The sequence below is a fragment of the Pocillopora damicornis genome, chromosome 8, assembly GCF_964200805.1.
Source record: "Pocillopora damicornis chromosome 8, jaPocDami1.2, whole genome shotgun sequence".
NCBI lineage: Eukaryota > Metazoa > Cnidaria > Anthozoa > Scleractinia > Pocilloporidae > Pocillopora > Pocillopora damicornis.
In genome coordinates, this window is record NC_142677.1 from 12,543,751 (window position 1) to 12,568,951 (window position 25,201).

Sequence of the window (25,201 nt, forward strand, 5' to 3'; positions counted from 1 at the left end):
TACATTTACAACCAAGTTGCAAGACATGGTAAATGTAAAAGTGAGTGCAACTTTTCAAAGGCTGTCAGAGGTGCTATTGATTTTACTTGTTTTTCGCCCCAGAGGCCGTTTTTTTCAGAGGTCTGAGACTTCTTTGAAATCCTAACTGGCTCAATGTTCTACTTGCAGCTTTAAAATGTTGCTCGTAGTCGAAGAATTTTCATTAAGGGTTAGTTATGTTGAAAGCCCACTGTAACTCAAAGGGATTGTGTTACAAAACAGACGTGGACATAAATTTGCACATCCCGCCCGATAGGGGGATAGGGGTTGGGTGGGGGGGGGGGGGGAGTGAGGAAAGTTACTGCCACCTTTCTGGGTTATAAGATTTGGCGAAAGTTTAGATATTGTTGAAGCTCACGGCGAGTGTTTTCTTGGTTTCAGGTAGAGAGGTCAACGTTCTACATATTTAATCGTTATGAAGTCCCATTTGCTAGAAAAGTAAATGGCAAAATAATAAATAAACGGTAGCAGATTATTTCAGTTTGCGTGTTAATTTATTGTTAACTCATAATAGTTTGAATCTGTAGGTTTTTTGCTTGTTTGTCTCGAGAAATTGTGCAAAACTAATAATATTCATATTCGCTCTCAAGAATGAATCTCTTCATTCCAAAGGTAGAGAGTCAAACATACGTCGCATCACACCAGCTGACTGATTGCTTGAATTTTTGGTTTGTACTGCATATTTGGGGCTTTTAATTTTTGAAAATTTTCGAAAAGAATCAGTTAAACAAGAAGCCTTTTTCCTTCCCCTCGGAAGTCAACTGGTAAGCCTCGACTTCATGTACTCTAGGACCCAGTTTTCCCAGCTCAAGGTCAAAGTAGTAACTCGTTCAAAGAGTGAAACGTGATTGCCTAGTAATACAGTATTTCAACTGAGCTCAGAAAGCTGATCTTCGCTACCAGCAAAATACCATTCTTTCTTAAATGTTTGTATGTTTTCGCGCGGAAAATAAAATACCACGACTCTTATCACAAAATGCGTAGGTTGCTTTATTATAAAATGCTGCAACCGTTTTTTCAAAATGCGCAAGTTATTATAAAACGCGTCGTAAGTACACATTGCCACAAAACAACAAATTGAAAAAAAGGTCAACCTCGTTCCCTCAAGAGAAACTTTATTTCAACAATTGATACACCAAAATTGATAATGAATGGACCATTAAATCACTATGTGTTATTTTCAACCCCACAATAGCAATTGATTTATCAAGTCCTAAAACCTGTAAAGTAAGAAAATGAAAACGAATATCAGTTGTAAATAAATCCTACTTTATCGTATTAGGATATAAGGCGGTGGTCTGTTCGGAGTCAGACATTTTAACTTTTTGCTCTTCTAGACAGAACCTAACTATGTCGAAACAGCTCTCCACTTTTGGATATCTATTAAATTGCGAGATAACGTATAGAGGTAATAGGATAAATTAAACAACAGTTTACAACGGTTATTTGATGGAAAATGGGGTTTGCAACGGTTGAAAGTGAATTTAATGGGCGAATTAATGATGACCTAGAGAAAATTCACCATCTCAGATAAAATCACGTGGCTTTCAACATCGTAAAAAATATGGATAACCCATTAATTTTTTAATTTTTTTTTAATTTGAAACTTCTATCTTGGATAAAGTCACGTGCCCCATACAAGCGTATAAAACAAGGATAACCCATAATTGTTCTCTCCTCCTGACTTACTACCCTTTGGAGGAAAAGTAGTTTGATAAATTTGAAACACAGCAAAATAAACAAAGGGTTCATCCATTTTATTTTAATTCAAAAAAATTTTGGTTGTTTATCGTCTTGTAAAAGGGCCAAGTAAACAACTCTTTGTAGTGGTAACTAACCTGAGGCCCGATTTTATATGTTCAGCACAATCGACATGTCCTCTTGCATTTAATTCTTACGTAAGCGTTAGTCGAGCATTGTGAAGCGAACATTGGACAGTACTTGCTGCTATCCTTACACGCAGGCCCGATACCACCACCTCCACCTGCGGAATAGAAACAGAATCAAATTTTACCGGAGCCAGATGAGCTGCCAGTCACGTGGGTAAACGTCTTATACAATTATGATCTCTCCATCAGTTATGTGGAGATCAATTATCTGTACCATTATCTACCATCAAATATATCCCCATTTCTACTATCATAAAAATGTGACAGTCATGGCGGCCACTTTGGTTAGATTTCAACTTCTTCTTATGGAACTCATCGAAGGCCATTCATGTTAAGCGCTGGTTGCCTAAAAGTTTGTGAAGGGATACCGTACTCCCACATTTTCTTTTTAAACACGATTGTTCTCAAGAAGCATATTTAGTCACTCAGTTACTAACTATAATAACACATATTGTAATAGAGAAAAACATGGAAAGAGTGTAGAGGGAAGGGGGCGATTCTATTTGTTTTATTTTATTGTTTTTGCTATGTGATACGAGGACAAGAGAATATAAACACTTTATGATCTCTTGAAGAGGATTATTAAGATGATTTAATCCAGAATAGTGGTTTGAAAGCTTCATTACTAATGACAGTATTGCATTTACACCCATAAATGTAATGCACATATATTTAATAACTTACATAGTCCGCATGACTTTTTGCATATTTGCTTGACGTACGGATGGGTGTTACAGTACTGTTTTAGGTACGGGCAGTTTCTGTGGCCATCTGTACATGCTGAAAATATAGGATTAGAATTCTGTTTATTTTTTCTTTGAATGGGCATGAAGTAAAATATTAGGTTGATGGACTTCGTATCCATTTTGAATCAGATATAGAAGATAAAGATATAAAAGAATCATGCAGCACCTTCCCTTCAGGAGTAAACGTACCAAAACCAACAGCAAAACAAAAGTAAAACAACGAATCATTAAAAAAAAGAAACCAAAACAAAACAGACAAACAAAAAAAGAAAAAGCCAAATTAGACGAGAAAAAATTGGTATGTTCTAGCTTTTACGCGTTTGGGAACAACATTACCCGAACAGTCAGCGGTAACTGCTTTAACTTTTGATTAGGCCTCATCAGTATTGCATATATTTCCGGTTTTTAAAAGTCACTTAGACTGCTGTGCACATGTCTAAGCCGGAGGATAGTTTTTGTTAGTAACTGGCCCACAGGGGAAGAAAAACAGGAAGTCCGGAGCAACCATCACAATTGATTTCCGTATCATAAATATAAGAAGGAGACATGCTTACCACCTCCGCTGCCACCACTGCCACCACTGCCCCCACTGCCCCCACTACCAGACATTTTCTGATTGAGCCAGTCAATGAAACTGCTGACACGGGCAAACACAGTGTAGAATTCAGTCCTGCACATTCCATTTCCCCAGCTGACTGCACCTCGTAAAACCCATCCATCATTTTCTTTACAAACAAAAGGACCTCCACTATCTCCTTGGCAACCACCCGCCTGGTTTGCTTGTCCACTTCCTGCACAGAGCATACTCGATTCCTCGACCGGAGCGAGTTGACCGTTCGTTCTGCTGCACGTGTTGTGATCTACAACTGGAAGTTTTGCTTGCTGTAGGGCGTCTGCGGCTGGGCCACCTCCGATGATCCTTCCCCATCCTGGTAGTTAAGATAATAAGATCTTGAAGCAGCTAGCTCTCTATTGCGGACTGAATTTTCGGGAAACTTAAAATCATGCTAAAACTGTCCCGTGTCTACTAAGTTCTATTTATCCCTTACGTGGAAAATTAACTTTCAAATCATCCCAATTCTTTGATCCTTCTGAGCTTCACCAGCCATCGATGTTTTGAAACACTTGGAGATTTTAGGATTCCCTCCGCCCTCTCCTCCAAAAATGTTCTTACATCTGGAATTTTCAGAAATCCAAGTTGCAACGGTATTGTCATGAAAACGGAATAGATGCAAAACGTTTTGACTCGATCAAAAAAATCAGAGTCTGCCTCTCCTCATAGAAGAAAACGAGAAATATGTGATCATTAGTGTAAATACTAAATTCTAGATACTAAATTCACAAAAATAAAGTTGACAAATACAATTACCAAAAAATATGATTTTTTCGAGCCTGTAAGCAAACCTACCAGTGATGAAACACTCAGTTCCCGGTGGAATTCTACTTCCTTTAGGTGGCAAACAAACCGTGTTGACTTTATCACTGAGTTGAACTTCGCCATCCAGTTGCAGCAGGGCAATGTCTTTCCTTAAATGGCTCATTGAGAATCCTTCGTGTTTGAAAAGCTTTTTCAAATTTAATGTTTGTTGTACAGCTGTAGTCCCAGTTCTGATGTGGGCCCCTACATAGTGAGAAAACTTAGTGACCGTTCGTCATCGTCGGAGGGAAGGGGAGGATTTTGGGAGATCACATAGTTTTCAGGGGGAAAGGAGGGATGAACAGTCTTCGCAGAGAATAAAGGGGGGGACTTTGGAAAATTAAATGGCAATGAGGGGGGGGGGTGATGATAAGAATATAGGGGGATCAGGTTAATGTTGCCCTTTCATAAACAGAATCCTTCAGCCTCCCCACCCCACATCCCCAGACGATGTACAATGAACGGTCTCTCAGAAGCGTGAGTGATAAACTTACACTCCATGAGTAAAAGATTCAAGAAATTGTGTTGCAAAATGCGTTTCAGCAATTAAGGATGAGGTAAAATTTTCGCTTTTCAAGAGACCTGGCAATGCTATCTCCGATCTCCGATTATTCAACATGTGCACTAACCAACGACCACTGTGTACCCGCTAGGATCTGGGTTCCTTTCTACGCAGTGAGCAGCAGTTACAACCCAACCAGGCTTGATTAGAGATCCTCCGCAAATGTGTCGTCCATTCACCCTGAGAGAGATCTGCCAAGGCCACGAATGCGGCGCAGCATCATCCCCGTTAACCACACGGGCACCAGGCGGACGAGAACCGCACCCTGAAATTCATCAATACATGCAAGATTATGGAGTAAACAGACAAATGAAAACACAAAACCCCAGATTACCTTACATGATTGCCACGTTCTTATGAATCCAAATAAAAGTTATCCCAAAGATAAAGAAGGCACCAGTCACTGATCATGAAGAGATATGCGGATTAGGATCTTTCACGAGGATCGAGAGAAAAATGAATTGCATTGTTCTGTTTTTTTTTTTCTTTTATGCGGAAAAGTGGGAAGCTTCCTGTGATCTTGAAACAGAGATATTGATATGGTTACATATTAGTACATGTACTTGTTCTCAAGAATGGGCAAAAAAAACACTCTTAGTTTTACCATGCTATTCGTAAATTAATTTTGCGTCATACTTTGCTTTAGTATGTATGACCTTTCTAAAATGAAAAGAATGGGGGATTGAAAAATGAAAAATTTATGAAGTGTTTCGTACCTTCAGAAAGGGCAGGAATACAAAGAGCTACAACAGCGATAAAAACAGACAACATGATAGTGGAATCCTATCCAAGGTAGGAAGTGAGGGAAGACAAGACGCCGTTACATTTATAAAAAGGCAATTTTTTCAGCTGACAGATGTATAGCATCGGCTCCTCTTTATTGTGCATTGTCATTTTAAAAAAAAGTTGTCTTTTTTATTCACCGCTTTTTTCTCTGGAATTGCCCTTTTAAGAAACAATCGCCCTGCAATTACCCTTTTAAACTGCAGCTTTATTGATTGTTAACAAAAACGATATGAAATGGTTATTTTTTAATAAATCCCACGACTGATGACACACTAGTGTTAATCATATGCGTTGAAACAAAGCTTCATCGATCCGCAGTGTTAATTTGGTTTTTGAAAATGCGACACACAGATCTCAGATTAACCTGGAATACATCTCAGAGTACAATACTGTCAATAACTTCAGTTAAGCATCGGTTAAGCATCAGTTATGACAGAAAGCGACCAGTTACATTATATTTCCCTAGTAAGTCCACTCCAACAAGTTTCCTTCATTTTTGCCTTCGTATTACGTTCAAAGGCAAAATCCTAGGGAAAAAAACTTATCTATCGATGAAGCAACCATATTGATTACATTCAAGAATTTTTTTACAGATACCATAGTTTTGTAAGAATGCTCATGTACGCATTGACGACTATTTCTTCGTAAAATAAAAATGGGAATGACTTATGGCAATTTAACAACTATATGATACAAGGAACTTGCCAAAAACTGCTAGACTCATTCTCGATGTCCTAAAAATATCTAATATAGCCAAATGTAAATATCTTTTTGAAAGTTTGTCAACTGTTTGCTTGGTTCTGTAAACAGTAATTATCTTCATGTAGCAACAATAAAGACATCCTTTGTGATCATGTCTTTAAATGCTGTTCACGCAAGCTAGGAAAACGTAATCGCTTCATTTTTTCATGAAGCAATTTGTATAGTTGTCAGTAAGTCTTAGGTTTAAAACTTTGACAAGCTACCCAACCGATTTTTTTTGGACGATCTGTACAGAGAGAAAATTTAATAGAAGATAAAATAACTGGTTTTACATTATAAAACAAACTTGTTATTCATGTGAGCCACTATCGACGTCCTTTACATTAACGATGCTGAAACAATAAGATGAGGGAAGATGTCTTTGACCACGATACTTTCTACGCCTTACGGCGCTATCAACTTTAAGAAGGACCACTCATAGTCTTCTCAGTGTACACTTGAGCCCCTACGATTGACAACAATTTAGTTTCACCCCTTAATCAAAGACTAACGTCAAGAGAATAAAGGAAAAAATCACAAACTCAAAAAGCTCTTGATTGTTCGTTACTTTCTCCTTATAAGATCCATGGGAAATGTATAGAGAACAGTTTCAGTGAAGAACTTGCATAATTATAGTCTAAAGGGTAACAGTTTAAAGATGGAGGTGGGGAACAGGCTTTGATCCACAAAAGAAATCAGTCGGACGTCAGCTGTGCAATCAAACAACAACTTTATGTTTTGCAAGTTTTAAAATCATTTTGAGTGTCTCTGTGAAACACTAGACCCTTCAAAATTTAATGTGCTACAAAATTTCTTGTTTACATCGCTAAATGCTCTGGCGGAATTGGTACGCAATGTTCCAGGTGAAATTATTCAGATGGAAACTCGCATTGAAAACTATCGCTTAATTTAACGGAAACACACAAAAAATGAAAAGGCACTTTCAATCCCTTTGGCAACTTTATTTTCCCTCTTTGCTATTTCTAATACAAGTCACAGGTCTTCGCCTTTCTTTGAGTTTTCTTGAGATATCGACGGACGTCTAGCTGTCTTTACGCCATATCTGCCGGAAAATAATATAGAGGAATCATTGTCAAGAACTTTGTCATCCTCCTCGTACTGAGTGAGGCTAACACAGATATTTACTCACCCTTAACTTTTGCGTCAATCCAGTCCCTGAAAGAGCTTATTCGTGCAAATACATTAAAAAAGTTAGTCCTACACATGCTATGACCCTAGCTAACAGCACCGCGTAAAACCCATTTTCTTCGCATACGTATGGTCCACTGCTATCACCTTGACAACCACCTGCCTTGTTTGGTTTACCACTTCCTGCACAGATCATGGATGTTTTGTCAATTGGTGCCCCTACTTTTCCCCACTTTTTGGAACATCGCCTGTGACTCTGTGCGGGAAGCATCGCTTGTTGCAAGACTCTTGCAGTGTCTGCGACGTCGCCTCCACCTTCAGTCCGACCCCATCCTGAGTTAAAGAATTTAGGTAGAAAATTTTAAATAAAGGGGTAAGTTTCTAAAGAAACTGTGGTGCTGCGTCGGTGGGAGAGTATAGCAGGTAATTTAGTGCTAACAACTGGGTTGAAAACGTAAATTAGCCACCGTAAAGGGTAAAAAAGCTGACGTTTCGAGCGTTAGCCCTTCGTCAGAGCGATTAGAGGGAGAGAGAGAGATAGAGATTAGAAAATTTTAAAAGCTACTTCATGTTATCCCCTGCCTCCCCCCACCCCTTTGCATTTCTTAATATTAATTACCTGTCATGTAGCATCGGTGGCGGACTGAAATTCGAGATCCTTTGGCAGGAAGGTAAACGGAACTGACTTTGTCGCTCAATTTGGCCGGTTTGCTAAGGTGTAGAAGGGCGACGTCATTTTTTAAGGTGTTGCAAACTGAAGTCCTCGTGGGCAAAGAGTGCTCTCAGTTTAATTGTCTGCTGTACATCCATTGTGCCAAGACGCTCGTGTGCACCTGGAAAGGTTTCAGCATTACACCAATTTAAGTGCAGAGAAGGCAAGAGAGACAAATATTACATTGTATACTCTTTTACTCTTGAACTCGTTCAGTCTTCAAAAGGTTTTTGGCAAGTTTTCGCTCTTAAGCCATGCGTGATCAATACAAGCGTCCTAAAATTTAAAAAAATATTGGTACCAACTCACTCGATGATGAATATGTACTTATTCCTACCGACAATAACGGTATAAAAAGAAGGATCCCGTGGAATATCATCCTGGTCCACCACACACTGCGCTACCGTCACAACCCGTTCGTCTGTGATCAAGGAACCGCCACAGGTGTGCACCAGGTCTCCAAATTGATTGAGAACTCGCAGCGACACCTGCCAGGGCCACGACTGCTTCGGTGCATCCTCGCCACCAACAACTCGAGAGAGAAAGCGTCGTTTGCCGCACTCTGGAGAGATGTAAATTGACTATATAAAGAGCACACGGAAATGCGTAAACTGCTACAAAGTCTACTTTATATGGAACCTAACTAGAAAATGTGAACCGTGCGAAGAGGTTTAGATTGAACTTAATCCTTTTTACTTAAATATTGTACCTTGAGAGAGTACCAGTTTTAGGAAATAGCCACCACAACCACTTGTAAATAAAGCTTCATCTTTTTGGAAAGTTTCTTCTGGCTGTGAGAAAAGTCCCTTGCATGGAGGGTTTATATATATATATGTTCAGTCGTGTTGTAATCGCAAGGTGTCCAAACACCATAAAAAATTATAAAAGCACGTTCAGTAATGGACTGTTCTCTTTTAAGTTGTCTGGGTCAAATCAGCCGTACGTGCTTGTTGTCTGTATACTTGAGTCAAGGTTAACGCATTAAGTGTAACCTTCGTGACCTTTAATACTCTTGGCTACTTTGTGATGTTTACTAGTCTTGAAAATTTCTTTCAGTGCAATTAAGGTTTACCACTTTATCGTTTAACACTACCGCAGCGAATCTGAAGAATTTTTCTTCACCAGCAAATTCCATATTCTTGTTTTATTGAAGTCACTTTCAGATATGTCATGACATTATATTTCATAAATACTTCACTTTACCTTTGTTCCTATTTCCTTGAAATGTTTGCATCATGATTAGCAAAAAACAACGATGGTTTAAAATGGCCTCTAGTCAGAAGTTTACAATGATGTTTACATGCATAAAAGGGCACAAAGCCAAGAATTGACAATTCTCATGATTTGTATTGAAGTTTTTTTTTTTAAGACAGTATTATTTCCCGTGAAATGGCCAGGAAGTCGCGCCAGGCCTAAAAAACTTACAAGTGGTCGGACGCAACGGAAGACACTTTATGTGGAACCTAATTCAAGGACAATTGTGGCACTTTCGCTTTATTGAGCAACACAAAACCAACACACAGTACTAGCAATGTTGTCTGCACACGCGGTCACGCAAGCACTCTGAATGATGGTTTGTGCTCCTTAAGACTGTCATATTTGAGGCGGCTGGTATTTTATGTATTCCTAACCGAAGGTCAATGCATCACGTCTAGTTCAAACAGTGTTTTTTTTTCTGGTTAAATTTTACTAATATTTATGTTCATTCAAATATTCTCTCATCGTCGACCGTTACCACTGCGAATCTGAAGAAAATTCTTGAAATAGCAGTTTTCAATGTTCTTATTGTCAAAACATGGGGAAGATTATCGAGGCCAAATATTTAAAATGTCATGAAATATTGAATTTTCGTTATTCTTTAACCGGCACTGTTTTTTTGCTCTCAAAAAAACTTGCATTAACCGATTAGTCTGAGCCGTTGATGGTTTCAAGTAGCCTCTAAACAAGCGTTTGTTTATATGCACAAAAAAGAATGGCGGTCATTTATTGTTTATTCTCGTTGTTGCTGTAAGTGGATTTTAAGCATGTTTAACTTCACATTAAATGGCAGGAAAGCCAGGACTGAAATCTTTAGAACGGATGGTTGTTTCAGAAGATTTTCCGAGTAAAACCGTATATAGGCACTTTAGGCTAATTGAGCTAGGCTAGGAAATGTTGATTATTTTACGAAGGCAGAAGACACGCTGGGTTTAACCTAGTTTTGGGACTATAATGAATGCACGTTTCATTTTCTTACAAGGAACAATGCAAGGTGTCACAAAATATCACTATGGAAACCTTCGGGTAAGAATCTGTGCTCCCTTAACTTGTTTGGTTCGATAGAGGTGGCAGGGCGTTTATGCTGACTGTATATCCGATTCGAGGATCAACCCATTCTCAAAAATGAGCAAAGAGAATTTCGAATTAAAATATCCGTGCATTTTTGGGCAAACAGGTGATGAGGAGAAAGGAAGTTATCAATCGGGGAATATTGTTTTGATTTAATACACCAAATTGTCGGAGCCGGTAAATTGTAAGAAATTTATGGCAAGCAATTTTCGGCTGCAGGCTTCGGGTTTCTTGCTACGTATGGCTCAAGGACTCTGAAAAACTTTACCAACGTACAGGAAAAATCAAATTGAGGAAACCACGTATTTTTAACAAATAACGAACTGCAATTTCAATACCCTTCTCAAATTTATTTTCCCTTTAACCACATCAACTAAAATCACTGGTCTTTGCCTTTCTGTTAGGTTTGTTGAGATACACGACGGACACCTTTATTTACTCCGTACCTGGAAAACAGCAAAAAGGAAGCCCAATCAAGAACTTTGTTATATTTTTTAACAAATTGAATGAGTAAGTCTGAACAAATTGACTCACCGGATCCTATTCCATCACCTAGATTGATCGACGAAAAAAGGAAAAGGAAATTAAGGGATAAAGACGGTTAACTTTGTTATATATGGAATGGATATCTGGAGAAGTAGCAAGTTTTGTTGCTCAAAAATCCAACCTCTGGGACACAGCCAATCAGAGGGATGTAATTAACAGACACGACCTGGCATTTGGATAAACTCGAAAACCTTAATTGGTGTTCATATCCTGTGAATATTTCACCTAAACACCATCTGTCTCGCAAAATCTCTTTTAATACAAGAAGAAATAAAACAGTCCATAAACAAAGATATCATTTAAGCTAAAGAAGAGTGGGTTATTTAGTACACATCTAAAATACACTGCGAAAATGATTAATTTCGTCGCATAAAATCATATGTCGATCGGAAAGCTATTTTAAACATCGCTAAATTAGTATTTGATCAAAGCCTGATAAACAGTTAAACAAAACAAATTTCTCAATGGAAATGGGGCTAAAATCAGCTTGAATTTATACTGTTTAAAAGCCCATGATCACAGCTTTAACTGTTAAAACAGCATATGGGAAATAAAGAATGTAAAATGCTCATTGTTTAGTTTGACGGAAAAATAAATAAAATCAATTGGTTTGTTTGTAAAATTTCCGAAGTACCTGTGTTAGAATTCTATGAGGAGCCTTTGTAGCAACTTTCATAATCTACAGCGTGTTAAGGAAATCATTATTTTATCTGAGTTGATATATCATACATAATGAGTTTTTTTATCGGTAAGGACATTCTCTTACCCTCAATCTTCGCGTCAATCCAATCCCTGAAAGAGCTTATTCTTGCAAAGACAGAAAAGTATTCTGTCTTGCACAAGCCATGACCCCAGCTCACTGCACCGCGCAAAACCCATTTGCCATATTCCGCGCATACGTATGGTCCACCGCTATCACCTTGGCAACCACCTGTCTGATTTGCTTTACCACTTCCTCCACAGATCATGGATGTTTCGTCTATTGGTCCCAAATCGTCGTTTACTTTGGAACAATTTTCGTGGCTCTGTACGGGAAGTACCCCTTGTTGCAAGATGTCTGCGACGTTGCCTCCACCTTCGGTCCGACCCCAACCTAAATAAAAAGAATTAGAATATCAGAAAAAAGAATTGTAACAGATCAACGTCACACCTTGCATTGTTAACTGGTCATACCTGTTATGTAACAAGGATGGCCGGCAGAAATTCGAGATCCTTGGTCAGGAAGGCAAACGAGGTTGACTTTATCGCTCAGCTGGGCCGTTGTGCTTAGGTGTAAAAGGGCGATGTCATTCTTTAAGTGTCGCATACTGAAGCCCTCGTGAGGATAGAGTGCCTTTACTTGAATTGACTGCTGTACATCCGTTGTGCCGAGACGTTCGTGTGCACCTGAAAAATTTTTAAATTTCACAATGATTCTGTTGAAGTTGTTAAATCTTATCAAGAACTCTGAATGTGTCCTTGGTCCAACGATCGTGGAAAGTGAATTTTTCGTCCTGCAATCGTACTTCCAAACCAAGCTCTTAAAAGTTTTTTCGCTCTTATACCCTCTGCTATGCTTTAATCCTATTTCTCTTAAACATTTCCACGAAAACACCCAAGCATTATGTTGAAAGACTAGTTGCGGCGCCTTAGAAAGACGAACACAATTAGTTGTGAACGAGTTATCACGAAGTCGTCTTTGTTTGCGGCTTTAGTTTTGCTTAGCTTAGTTTTCGCGTCTTCGTAGCTTTTGTTACCTTGGTCAATTAGTCATATATTGTGAGCAAGACTTTTTCCTAATCCGATGAAGTATTTGGTGGCAGAATGTTAGAGTGCTTTCCGAAGGATCTCGATATTAGTTTATTTTTATTGTTTCATGCGACCACATATTTCCTAATGTTAAGATTCCAGAATTGATGCTTCGCCAGCTCGGGGGACTCAGTCATTTAGCTTGACTTTCTGAGGGACTGAAAATATTTTGTACCGATCGATTCACCGCAGCTTCCTGAAAAGGGTTGCTTTACATGCTTGTTTTCTTACCGAGAACAACGGTGAACAGAGAAGGATTCCCAGGTCTGTCACATCGGTCCACCACACAATGTGCCGCCGTCACCACCCATTCGTCCCCGATCAAGGAGCCGCCACATATGTGCACCGGATTTCCTTCGCGGCCTGGGAGTCGAAGTGACACTTGCCAAGGCCATGAATGCTTTGGTGCATCCTCCCCACCCACAACTCGAGAGAGAAAGTGTCGTTTGCCACACTCTGGAGAGAGAAAAAAATTAGTACGATGTGGAATAGAAAGAAGGAAATAATCAAGTCCTCTTAAATGATACCTCAATTGTGATTAATGTGGAAAGAGATTAAAATTGGACTTAATTACACATCCTTGCTTGGGAATTGTACCTTGGGAGAGCGCGACGTGTACGAAAAAAGCCACCACAACTATTTGTAACTTGAGCTTCATCTTCTCGGAAACTTGCTTCTAGTTATTGAACAAGTCCCTTTCTTATAGGGTTTTTTGTGCATGTTCATAAGTTTGGAAATTGCAAGGTGTTCAAATATCACTATGAAGCACTAATGGTCTATTGAGCTGTTCGGCCTGGGCGGCAGGGGCATTTATGATGTCCGTATACCTGAGTCAAGGTTAACACATCAAATCTAACCCATGTAGTTTCTTCACTCTTGGTTATTTCAGGATGTTTACATAGTCATTCAAATTTCCTTTCAACATAACTTAAGGCTGACCACAAAAGCGTCACCCGTTACAACCGTGAATCTGAAAAAGTCCTTCAATAACAAATCCCATTGCTTTTCAATTTAAATCACCTATATGTGTCTGGCAGCTAAATACTTCTAAAATGTATCAGCCCTTTATTTTAACCAAGCACTGGATTTATCTATTCCCATTGTTTGAATTGAATTTAGTGAAACGTTGATGGTTTGAAGAGGTTTGAAGTCGGATGTTGAAAATGGTGTTTATATACAAAAAAAAAAGATCACGGTAACGATATTGCTAATCCTCGCAATTTTTTTTTTCTTTTTTCAATTTTTTTAGGCTTATTTTGGTAGATAATATTATATCACATGAAATGTTGAGGAAACCCGGCTAAGGAATTTTACAGTGTGGGTTAGTTTAATTCGAAAGACAATCTGGGTATACCCTAGTTTTAGGATTATAATGGGGCACGTTAGTCCCATTAAGCAAAAAGGAACACGTAAAGTTATTACAAAGGTGTCCAAACATCATTATGGAAGCACTTTAAGTAATAATCTATTCCCTTTTTAGCTGTCTCACTTATGGCGGCCAAGCGTTTTTGTTGTCTGCATAACTGAGTGGAGGTCAAACCCTTCAATAAACTATCAAGCTTTTTTCCAATTTTTTTTTTTTGGTCGCTGTTTATAAACCATTAAACCGTTTTCTCACAGCTAAATTAGGGTTTGTCGCCTTTATCGTTTACCACAGCTGTTGTAAATCGGAAAAGTTCCTTCGCCAGCAATTTCCACATCTTTTGTATTGAAATCGTTAAGGAGTATGTCTCATTGTAGCCAAAAGTGTCATACATCATTTGTTATTATTTCTTATTCTTTCCAAGTGCTGAAAGAGGACTCCAGAGACAACCCATTATTAGGACTATTTATAGACGCTTTCGTTTAATTGACCGATAAAGAACAATTCAAGGTATTAACACAGTATCCAAACATCTGTACGGAAGCAATTTAGGTGAGGGTCTTTGCCCTCTTAAGCTGTCTGGCTGAAAGCGGCCGAGCTTTTACAAAATCTGACAAAGTTTCCTTCAATGGCAATATTTGTTGTCTTGAAATGCAAATAAAATGGATTTTGAGGGCAGCCCGACGTCAAACAGCTAAAACCTTACTGCGTATTAGAAGATTGTTGACAATCATCTCTGCGAAAAAAAAAATGGAAATATATGATGCCAATTTATGTTTCTACTCCCTTCTTACCAAACTAACATGCACCTTGTTCGATAACATATGTGACCCTCCACGGGATTTCAGGGAATAAGGTGAACGCACGCACACGGCACGCTCCCATGCTAAAACAAAAGAACTAGCTTTTAACACGTTAGCTGCGTGTTAGTTACTTGCTTCATTAACTTCGCAGCCATTGTCTTGCTTCGCTCGGTAGAAGCAGAGGAACGTGTTAAGATCTTGCTTGCATCTTTGCACGATATAACACGGTGGCCGAGCCAATTTTATAACACGCCTCTTAAAGTTAGAGTTCCTTTCGATTTGTGCAAGAAGTACGTCCTAAGCCGTAAGAATTTTTTAGCACACCGATACGCCCGGCCGATACGATACTCAATATCCAGTGCAACTTCAATCGCTAAATCGCCAGACATAGGGAATATCTCGACTTGTTGTCCATCATTTAAAATTATATTTTAGTTTTTTTTCCTTCGTTTTCGACTTCCTCATTTCCTTAAAATAGCTTGCAAGACACGGGCCGAACGAGCAAAGTCCTCTGCTCCTAAAATCGTGCATGAACTTTTGAAGGTAGAAGCAAACTTTTTAAAATGATAAGAGCGAACCTGTATGACGCAGAGCAAATGGCTACTTCGTTGAGGGTAAACTTTGTTCTCACCGTGTTTGTCTATTCTGCTAGTCTCCGAGGCATTATTTATTTATATTGTTAAATTTGTAAACCGACAAATACCACAGTCCGTGTGGTGCAGCGGTAGCGTTTGCGCTCTCTAGATCGGCGGTGTGGGGTCCGTTAAATGCCAAGATCGGTGCACAGTTAATAATGTGCAGCTTCGCACGGAAAGCTTCGTTTTGTGCCGGCTAACTAGGGGTTATTTAATTTAAAAAAAAAAACGATTTGCTTAGAGTGACGAACAGCAACCGCGTCGATCAGGAAACATGAAGCCGGAAATTTGTTGCTAAAGGATTCACAAAGATTCGGTACTGGGCTTATTAACTATCCAAAGTGATAAGGATTCATATTTTACAAGGTGAGAATTAAGTTTCAAAAGAGTAACTCAAGTGTTCAAACTGAGCTCCTCTGAACCTTGTGAAACACGTCGTGCTCACTGAGTTCCTTGTGAAAATCCGCAGGGAAAGAGCCGTGATTTACAATGAATGTTCCTTTTTCATTCCGACTTTCGAATAGGACAGAAGATTTCCTTCATTTTGGCTTATATTCTGTAAGTTTCTCCTCTACAAACACCATTCTCATAATTAAGAAGCTGACAAACACAAGTAACAAACTTTTTTTAATTAAAGAAAAAGTATGACAGGGAAAAATAGATCATCTGCAGTTCAAATGTATGACTTTCGTATATTCACAGTCGTTTATTCATCACTTCATGGGTTTATTTGGAACCAACATAACAACTAGCTCCCAGTTGGCTTGATAGCTCAGTTGGTAGAGCGCTGCACCAGTATTGCAAAGGTCATGGGTTCAAATCCCGTACAGGCCTGAATTTTTTCAGGTCTTATTTTCTCTATGCTCAAGTAGTGTTCATTACTGCGAAGATCGCTTTCATACTCACGTCTTTATCCGCAGTTCAAATATATGACTTTCTTATATGCACAGTCGTTTACAAGTAACAAAGTAAGCTGGGTTGTACCAGATAAGCTAGCATGTTAAGGAAACAAAGGAACGTAGTGCGTTAACAGAAAATCTAGCGTGTTATAGAAAAAAGCTTCACCGTGTTAGCCAGATATGAACAATGGCTTCGAAAAATCAATTGTTTTTATGCGCATATCTGCACGGTAAACGTGTTATAACGTATATACGTACCGTGTGCGTGCGTTCACCTTAGTCTCTGAGACCCCGTAGAGGGTCACATATCCTACGCGCAGATATTCTGTGAGCTTTTTCACAGAGCTGAAATACCCCCCTCTGCAACTCGTGTACATCAGCAAAGCATTTTTGTACTATTTTGTACACAGGAGCAAAATCATGTAGCATTTTATATTGCCTAAAGAAGATCAAATGACAATAAAAAAAATCCCATAAAGATTTATTTTGTTTACCTTAAACAAACTTCTCGACGACGCTAAAATTGTAATTTACTAAAAATGCGAATTTGCCATCAGGTTGTTACATATGTGGTTCACATGGATCGTCGGCTGGTGCTGATGAAAACTCAAATCCTGTCAATCTTCCGAAACAGAACTGTTCTGACATAACCGTTATTATAAATTTGTTTGTTAAAATTGAGGCTAGCACTTACAATCTAGTAAGATAAGAAGTACAATTATTGCACACTGTTTCTTTGTAAACGACAACTAGCATATTCATAAAAGAGGCCGGCTTTAATTGGTGTGTTGTAGTAAATTACAATATGAAGCATTCCTGACTTTATTTCCTTGGGAATTATACTTAAAGAGCATCATGTTTATTGATTTTAAGTCATACTTGCGAAGAATATGACAGTTTTCATGTAATAAAACAAATTCAACACAAACACAATTCAGTGAAGTAGAAGCAAATATTGGATCAGTGAGACAATAAAAGTAACTCATTTCATTGGGACTGAAACTGGCTCAAAGCAGGATTTCTATGTAAATTCTTATAACGAACGCTTGATTAACTTATTTCCTCCTTTCTCCCTGTTAAAAAAGGAAGTTAAAATTTCTTTTTAATAAAAAGATAAAGAACTCAAAATACTTTGCATTTTCGGGAAATGATAGGAGGACCTTCTCGTATTTTCTAATTACTTTTTATGTCAATCTCATCAAGGCAAAACTCAAACATGATTGGCGCTTGTATCCAAACATCGTTTTTATGAAAACGCCGCTGTTTGAGGTAGCGTTACAAGAAGGAAAGGGTGCCTTTGACGAGTAAAGAGAGCCTGGAAGCTGTGAAACATGGTTTCTTCGACATTCCTGAAACTTTTTTGTGTTGCTTTATTTTCATTGAACTGTTTGGGAGGTAAGATTACCTATACGCGTTTTAAAGTAGCAAAGAAATAATCTCAGGAGCTTCTGCTTTTAAAATAATTTGCTTGCCGATTATTTGATTAACACTAAGTTTAAAAAACAGCAGAAAGCAGGGTTCAAAATATGAAACGCAGTGAAATCAACGCTACACTGATAGTTAAAAATTTGACATAATTATTCTTCGGTTAGGTAACGAGACTATAGCATGTAGCACTGCTATCGGTAAAATACTGAACCTAAGAGAAACAAACATTCAAATGATGTTGCTTTCAAACTACTGAGGGTTTGCTATATCCTTCTTTTCTGATCTCAAGTACATTTATCTCAGTGCGAGCGATTTAAGTGTCTTTCTCTAAGTGAATTAAGACATTAGACAATTGGAGCAAGAATCGTGGGATCAAAATAACTTTTTTGTGTTTACAGTTTTAATTACAGTTGTGCTTTATTAGTTTTAATGTGGAAAGAGATTAGGGTTTTGTGAAACGTGGGAAAAACTGCAACACTTTTCATAAAAAGAATAAAACATGCACAAGTGATGAAAGTTAAAACCCAAAGGTTATTAGTTTCAATAACGGGTATCAAATCTTAGGTAACATTCTCTATTTTTTTCGAATACGCCCCAAGCTAATCGTAATTTGCAATATCCCGCGATCACAAACTCGGCAACAAAAAGAATCTTTGCCAATATAACAGTAAATAAGAGGAAGCATTTTAACGTCAAAAGGAAATATGATTTTCTCTTAAGAACTGTTATTCCTTTAGTTAAATGTAATATGTATATTTTCAAAATACTTTTTCGGGAGATGATCTACACTGATTCGGTTTAAAACTTAATTAACTGTTTTTATACTCTTTAAAGGCATTTTTTCATTCAGCCGTCAAAAAAGGCTAATGGAAAGTACTGGCTCGACACCTACAATTTTCTCGGTTATTTGATAGTCATTTCGTCACGGAAAATATAAGGGAGGGATTTTTAAGTTTCCCCCATGAGCAAAACTTGTTGCAAAGATTCGTTCCCAATGGAAACTGTCGAATGTGGTTCAGTTGAAGGATAGTGTGAAGCTTGATTTTACAGCTCCATCTGATACAAAAAATTCACATGTATATGACTGAGTCGAAGGTCTCAGTAGACGTAGATTAAAATTTTCTTTCTTACTTGTTTACAAACGCTACATACGTTCCTTGCTTACCAGTTTCAACATCACTCCATTGAGTATGTACGCAAAATTGTTTCCTTTTTAATCCCGAATTCGTTTCAGTTTCAAGGGCCTATTTATACACTTGTTCATGTCTAGAAAAGTGCCACCCTTTCGGACCATCATCCCCAATTTATGGCAACGAAAACAGATCCTTTCCTCTCAATGTGCCTGCCATCTTGATAAAAAAATCCCAGGCGTTCAGTTCTGAGCCTTAACACACTGAGAGGGACTAGGAACCAAACTGTGGGCTTAACGCGGGCCATTTCGAAATGTTGCTGTTTACTATATGTACTTCAAACATGTCCTCTATGTGCAACACGGAAAAAAATTATATTTCTACCGTGGACTGTCCGAAAGCAAATCTTCGTTATGTATCATAGACACATTAAAATAGCGTTGTCGTGGTATTTTGACTGAAGGTTAAACCTCTTTCCCTTGGAAGATGCACTGCTATTTTGAAGGTTAGAAAAAAAATTATATTTGGTTGACTTCATTTCTTTTATTGTAACCAAGAGAGTTTAGTGTTATGCCAAGAGTACTCTATTTTATTGGTGGTATTTTTAATCTAAGCACCTACTGCTGACTGAAACGAGTGGACTTACGAGTTTATGACTTAAAGTTAAGATAAAATATAAGGCTATAATCATTGTTATTCAATTTGCCTCCTTTAATGCAGATTCTCCGTTTGAAAACCTCCCTTGCGGCACCCGACAAATGTCAAGGATCGTGTCAGGTGAAAGTGCTATTCCACACTCATGGCCTTGGCAGGTAGAACTTCTTATCAAGGATGAAGCTAGCGGACAGTTCATCTTTAAATGTGGTGGAACACTAATTACGCCTTTCCACATTGTGACAGCTGCTCATTGTGTCTTTGGTGTTCCCTTTCCAGAGTCATATGAAGTTCGACTCGGTAAGAGAACTTTTGAAAACTGACTATAATTATTCAAAAACCTTATCTTCATTCATTGAAATCTTTTCTCATTATTATTATTATTATTATTATTATAATTAATTAAAATCACACTATGCAAATCTTTGTCAAATTTAAGAATAAAAGGTGCTCAAAAAAGACATCCCTGATAGCCTGTTTTTTTGGGTTTTTATTTTTTAGCCTTTCACAAACTTGCAAAAATCAAATTATCATTTTAGCCTTTTAATGATATCTTTCTAAAATCTCAGTTTTGGAGTGGGTATAAATAAGTTTAAGCAGTCTTCAAAATAGTCTTTTGTCTAATTCAGGCAAAAGGAAGGGACTTTTCAAAACACGTACATGTACCTGCAATTTTAAAGATTTTCAATCAAACTTTAAATATAGAATCACTTTTATTAAAGAATTACTTGAATTCCAGAACTGCAACCACATCATTAAGTACTAAAGACCTGTTACAAAATATGCACAATTTAACCAAGATTTGGGTTGATCAGAGGAGAGGACTTGAAAGAATGAGAAAACCACTGCTCTCTTAACTTTTTGAGAAATCAGGATTGTAAGCTGGCAACTCATTAGCTAAAATTGTGTTATATTTAAATTATCTTTTACAGGTGTTCACGATCGTTCAGTGTCAGATCAAGTGCAGAGTATTAGTGTCTCAGAGATTCACATTAACAAATTAGCCATGACAAAGGGGTATGGCAACGACATTGCTTTAATAAAGCTCACTCATCCAGCTGCTCTTAATGCAAGAATTGGCCTGGCTTGTATGCCAAGTGGAAAAAAGACAGACCGAGTTAAGCCTGGCACAATGTGCTACATCACAGGTAAACAATGAGTGGATGTACATTGTTAGGTCTAGTGCATGTTAATGGTCTAGTAAGGTCAAAGGGAGGATTGCCCCCAAAAAAAACTTTTTTATAACCTCTTCTATTCTTGCAACCATATTATCATTATTTTCACCTTAATCAGCATCATTGTTAAAGAAAATCAAACTAATTCCCTTAGCTTCAGGTGTCAAGGGTTCCTCTCAAGATCCTTGCCATACCCTGTATGGGCAAACTTTTTGCCATTGTTAATGTTAATCCTTTTAACTCTTGAGAATGACTGGCATCTTATTTCTCCTTAGAGTATCACTGCTGAGTAAAACATTTAAGTTATTTGATATAGTAAAAGAAACATCATGACCAACCAAGGAAGGCCATTACACTTTCCTTGTCTTGTACATGTACCATAAGGAATGTATAGATTAACAAATATAGACAGAGGATATACATATCCTTGTTAGGATGTAAGGGTTTAATATTACACAACATTATTACTATAATTATTTTATTTATTACTCATTATTTTCCCTTGTTGCTTTAATCATGAAATTCCAATAAATAATTAAGCCACAACATCAATCTGAGCGTCCTTCCCTGACGACCAATACTTCCTACCACAACAATATTGCATTGATGATAGAGATATGTTTCAAATAAAGTATGCATTCTCAACATGCTCTTTTTAGTTCATCCTCAATGATTTTTATCAGGCATTTTATCCCAATTACACAGTAATAGGATTTAAGATTATTGTCTTTAGGGGTGGTTCATTATTTGTCTTTTTTTTTAAGCTTTTCATATTATTCCCTTAACCCTTTACATCCTAACATCAGTATGCATATTCTCAATACTATTCTCCAAACATTTCCTAAGGTGTTGAAAAGGTGAATTTGTTAAATGATCAAGAGTTTTTTCAGTTGGAGATTATTTCCTCTATTCTAATGTGACCTTAAAGTTTGATTCAAGGGTGATACACCAAAGAGAAATTAGATGGTTAAATTTTAACCATTAAATGCAAGCACTCAATGTAGGTTTAAAAAACAATTAGGATTTTATTTGTTCTCACACAAATTATTGTGAAATGTTTGCTTACAATTGAACTTAAACTTTATCCAGGCTGGGGTAGTTCTACTTTCCAAGGCAGCAAATCCCAAATCCTTATGCAAGCCAAGATGCCCATTGTTGAGTACAATACCTGTGCTAAAGCCAACCAACCCCTTGGTGAAGTTGTGGATTCACTGATGCTATGTGCAGGGTACGGTGGGAACAGCAGAGTAAGTGGATGCCACGGAGACAGTGGTGGACCTCTAGTTTGTCAGGATGAATCTGGTTTATGGACACTTCGTGGTACAGTTAGCTGGGGGGATCATTACTGTAAAGGAGGCCCAACCTACTCTGTGTTTGTAAGAATCAATAGTTATGTTGAGTGGATCAAATGCAAGATGACTTCACAACCTCTGCAACCACGTAAGTTTAAAATTGATGAACAAAGTTGAAGAATTATTTTCATTTCATAAAGATGTCTCTCTTGGTCAACAATTAAACACATGTCCAAGCAAAATGCATGGAATTGCACTTTGTCAATAACCATTGGTTCAATTTTATTGCCTCAAGCTTATTATAAATACCATAAGATATTTACTTCTTTTTAACCATGCACAAGGGCTGTATTAGGAAATATTAGCCAGTGGTCATTGAAGTACAAACCAAGCGCAGCAAGGTCCACAAAATTTTTAGAGAGTAATTTTTTAAATGGCATTTGGACTAACCTTGTTTATTTTATGTATAAAAAGCACTTCTGGTTACTTGAATTCAAAGGGCTTCAGTGCCGTGACATGTTTTTGATAACACAAGCAATTCAGAGAGAACAAACTTCCCAAACTTTCAGCATCAAATCATAACTGATGGTTTTCATCTTTAGCTGGTAAAACAAAATGTATTGATAAAAACCTCTATACCATTATCTGAAGAGCAACTGCACCAAACTGGATTGGAGTTGGCAAATTCTCCTACTTCAAAAAGAGGATCTTATTTGCTTATGATATGATGAAATTTAGTTCCATAGCATTTTTGCCAGATGCAAGGCTTTTCCCTCGAAACAACCAACAGAAACTAAATCATTCCTTACTGACAAGTACCTGAATAATAATTCATCTATTCACTTAAAGAATTTGATAAGGCTTTGTGTATCATTAATTAATGGAAATCAAGTCTACCTATTTTAAGTCTGGTTTTCACTAGTGACGCAAGCACAAGGGCAAGCACAAGGGCAAGCACAAATGCAAGTACATGTACATGTACATGTACATAACAGTTCTTATTTCACTGCGAAACTGACCTTGATGCAAGCATAACCACAAGCACATGCAACAGCACAAGGATCAAAAATTTTCCTTTCTCACCTGCTTGTGCTTGTCAAGGTTTGTTTTCATTTGGCATGTTAACTTTATACTTTGGTTTGTGCTTACACTTGTGCTTCCATCACTAATGAAAAGAGGGCTTTGAATTAAGGTTAATCACCATTTTATAGCTCGGACTCTATGTCAGCTGCTTTTTGTGTTTGTTTTTTAAATGGCAACTGAAAGATGATCTACTCTGGCTATAGTTTACAATCCCAATGTTACAAAAATCAATGTTACTATACAGATTGTGTCTGTGTTATCTGCCTCACCCTTGAACTCAGTCTGGCGGATAACTCAGACCTCGGCATTGATAATTCATGATATCGTACTCAACCTCATCCAATAATTTCTTATAAACGTTAACTAAAACATATTTCTAGCACAAGGATGTGTAGACACTCATGACTACTGCAGCACTTGGGACAATAAAAACTTCTGTGAAAACTCCTACTTCGGCAATATGCTGAAAACGTTTTATTGCAAGAAGACCTGCAAAGCTTGCTGATAAGGTAAACATCAGTTTTTAAAATGATTCTGTTGATAGTGTATTTTGAATTCAACATAGATATAAATGTCCGGAATCAACACGCCGAGTGGTGGTTTGAAACATAACATTTTGCCTTCTTTGTGTTATTAATTTCATTACATACCATTGCATTACATACCCTACTTCCAATCCGATTGGTAAGTTCCAACATCAGTCTTTTTTTTCTAAAATATTAAGAGATTTTTGACATTAAAACCGTCTCGCTTTTGAGATTAAATTTTATTTAGTTGCGTGTGTTCGAGAAAATCCCATAGAATGCCCATCACTCGGTATTCTGTGTAAAAAAACTAAATCTCTTCCCCCTCACATAGGCGCCATCTTGCAGAAAATATCCCAGGCGTTTTATTTTGTGACCTAGCAATTTGAGGAAGACTAGGAACTAAACTTCCGGGCTTTACACGGGTGGGTGACATACATGTACAAACCAGATTGAAAAATTATGTTGTTGAATGAATACAGTAATTCCTCTCTTTGCAACGCAAAAAATTATAATATTTATAAAACAGACTGTCTAGATATAAGGGTTAATTGCAACAACGTCGAAATAGCAAAGCGTGGATTAATGGCTTGAGATTAAAGGCTTTTCTCTACGAGTTCTCAATATCAGGTTGAAATTTTCAGTCATCCCTGAAGGAGTTAATAAATGATGGTAATTGAACTGAGTGGAGTGCAATTTGGGCTGAAATTATACGCGTGATTTAAAAATCGAACGAGCGCGCAGCGCAAGTTCGATTTGAAATTACAAGTATGATTTCAGACCAAAATTGCACGACACGAGGTTCAATTACCACTTTATTACATCCATTTCGAAATTACCGAAATACAGGATTTGGTTAGTTCAAATATTTTATTGATGCAGTACTGAGCCGGTCTGAAATTAAACTCGTCCATTTTTTGGGGGGAAAAAGTAAGAGTTAAGAAACAAAAGTTGCAAAATTTGCCACATGATACTCTTTGTCTTTCATTTTCCTGCAATTTGATCGGTTACTTTAAACAAACCTTAAATCTGATTGGTTTTGTTTTCAGTGTAGCCTCCTCGTTGGCTGGGAAAAAGATGCGATTTAAAGCAAAAAATGGTGCGATTCGTGAATAAATCGCATAAATTAGAGCCAATCAATCGGGACCACCAGTGATTTCAAAACGGGTGTTATAAATGGATAAATTTACTGGTATACTCTGATTATTAAAAACAATTTCGACTCACGATGATTTTTTTTCTTGTTTTATTTGGATTATAGTTACGTCCATGTTCACCATTTGACGATAGATGTTTCGCAAAGGATTTTAATTTATTTTGCTTTTGGTCCATGTGTGTTTGTATTCTGAGTTATACCATGACAATAAACAGAAAGGTTATCCAGGGAAAATCCAGACAGATACCTTAGTCTATTATGACTTGCATGTGGCCATAATGCACCTCATAACGATACGTATAAAATGATTCTGACATTTTTTTCTGAAATCTTACCATTTAAGATGTTCCCAGTTA

The 25,201-nt window shown here is 37.6% G+C and overlaps 3 protein-coding genes and 1 pseudogene across 7 annotated transcripts; 1 reads left to right on the plus strand and 3 right to left on the minus strand.

Annotated features, from left to right (window-relative positions):
- Positions 1-1,137: 1,137 nt before the first annotated feature.
- Positions 1,138-5,531, minus strand: LOC113674914 (chymotrypsinogen B-like). Its single transcript, XM_027191411.2, has 7 exons — positions 5,370-5,531; positions 4,721-4,918; positions 4,083-4,295; positions 3,229-3,603; positions 2,613-2,708; positions 1,878-2,023; positions 1,138-1,259 (listed from the first exon to the last, which is right to left on the minus strand). Exons 1-6 carry the CDS (start codon positions 5,422-5,424, stop codon positions 1,899-1,901), a joined length of 1,062 nt encoding a protein of 353 aa, XP_027047212.2. The 5' UTR covers positions 5,425-5,531; the 3' UTR covers positions 1,138-1,259; positions 1,878-1,898.
- A 1,596-nt stretch (positions 5,532-7,127) lies between these two features.
- Positions 7,128-8,871, minus strand: LOC113674893 (chymotrypsinogen B-like; annotated as a pseudogene). Its single transcript, XR_016179320.1, has 4 exons — positions 8,751-8,871; positions 8,379-8,603; positions 7,949-8,162; positions 7,128-7,662 (listed from the first exon to the last, which is right to left on the minus strand). The product of XR_016179320.1 is annotated as a chymotrypsinogen B-like (transcript).
- A 1,833-nt stretch (positions 8,872-10,704) lies between these two features.
- On the minus strand, positions 10,705-13,537 carry LOC113674915 (chymotrypsinogen A). 2 transcript variants are annotated; one of them, XM_027191412.2, is made up of 6 exons: positions 13,301-13,537; positions 12,935-13,159; positions 12,089-12,301; positions 11,682-12,008; positions 10,904-10,921; positions 10,705-10,815 (listed from the first exon to the last, which is right to left on the minus strand). In XM_027191412.2, exons 1-6 carry the CDS (start codon positions 13,359-13,361, stop codon positions 10,805-10,807), a joined length of 855 nt encoding a protein of 284 aa, XP_027047213.2. In that variant the 5' UTR covers positions 13,362-13,537; the 3' UTR covers positions 10,705-10,804. The 2 variants fall into 2 exon arrangements, with proteins under 2 accessions (XP_027047213.2, XP_027047214.2); XM_027191413.2 differs by lacking the exon at positions 10,904-10,921 and having other exon boundaries at positions 13,301-13,489.
- Positions 13,538-17,649: 4,112 nt separating this feature from the next.
- Positions 17,650-25,079, plus strand: LOC113674916 (chymotrypsin-like elastase family member 2A). Of its 3 annotated transcripts, none has more exons than XM_027191414.2 (6): positions 17,650-17,798; positions 19,682-19,915; positions 20,548-20,763; positions 21,880-22,230; positions 23,546-23,674; positions 24,951-25,079. In XM_027191414.2, exons 1-5 carry the CDS (start codon positions 17,735-17,737, stop codon positions 23,668-23,670), a joined length of 990 nt encoding a protein of 329 aa, XP_027047215.2. In that variant the 5' UTR covers positions 17,650-17,734; the 3' UTR covers positions 23,671-23,674; positions 24,951-25,079. The 3 variants fall into 3 exon arrangements, with proteins under 3 accessions (XP_027047215.2, XP_089037315.1, XP_089037316.1); XM_089181189.1 differs by lacking the exon at positions 24,951-25,079 and adding an exon at positions 24,739-24,915; XM_089181190.1 differs by lacking the exon at positions 17,650-17,798 and adding an exon at positions 19,242-19,466.
- Positions 25,080-25,201: the final 122 nt, after the last annotated feature.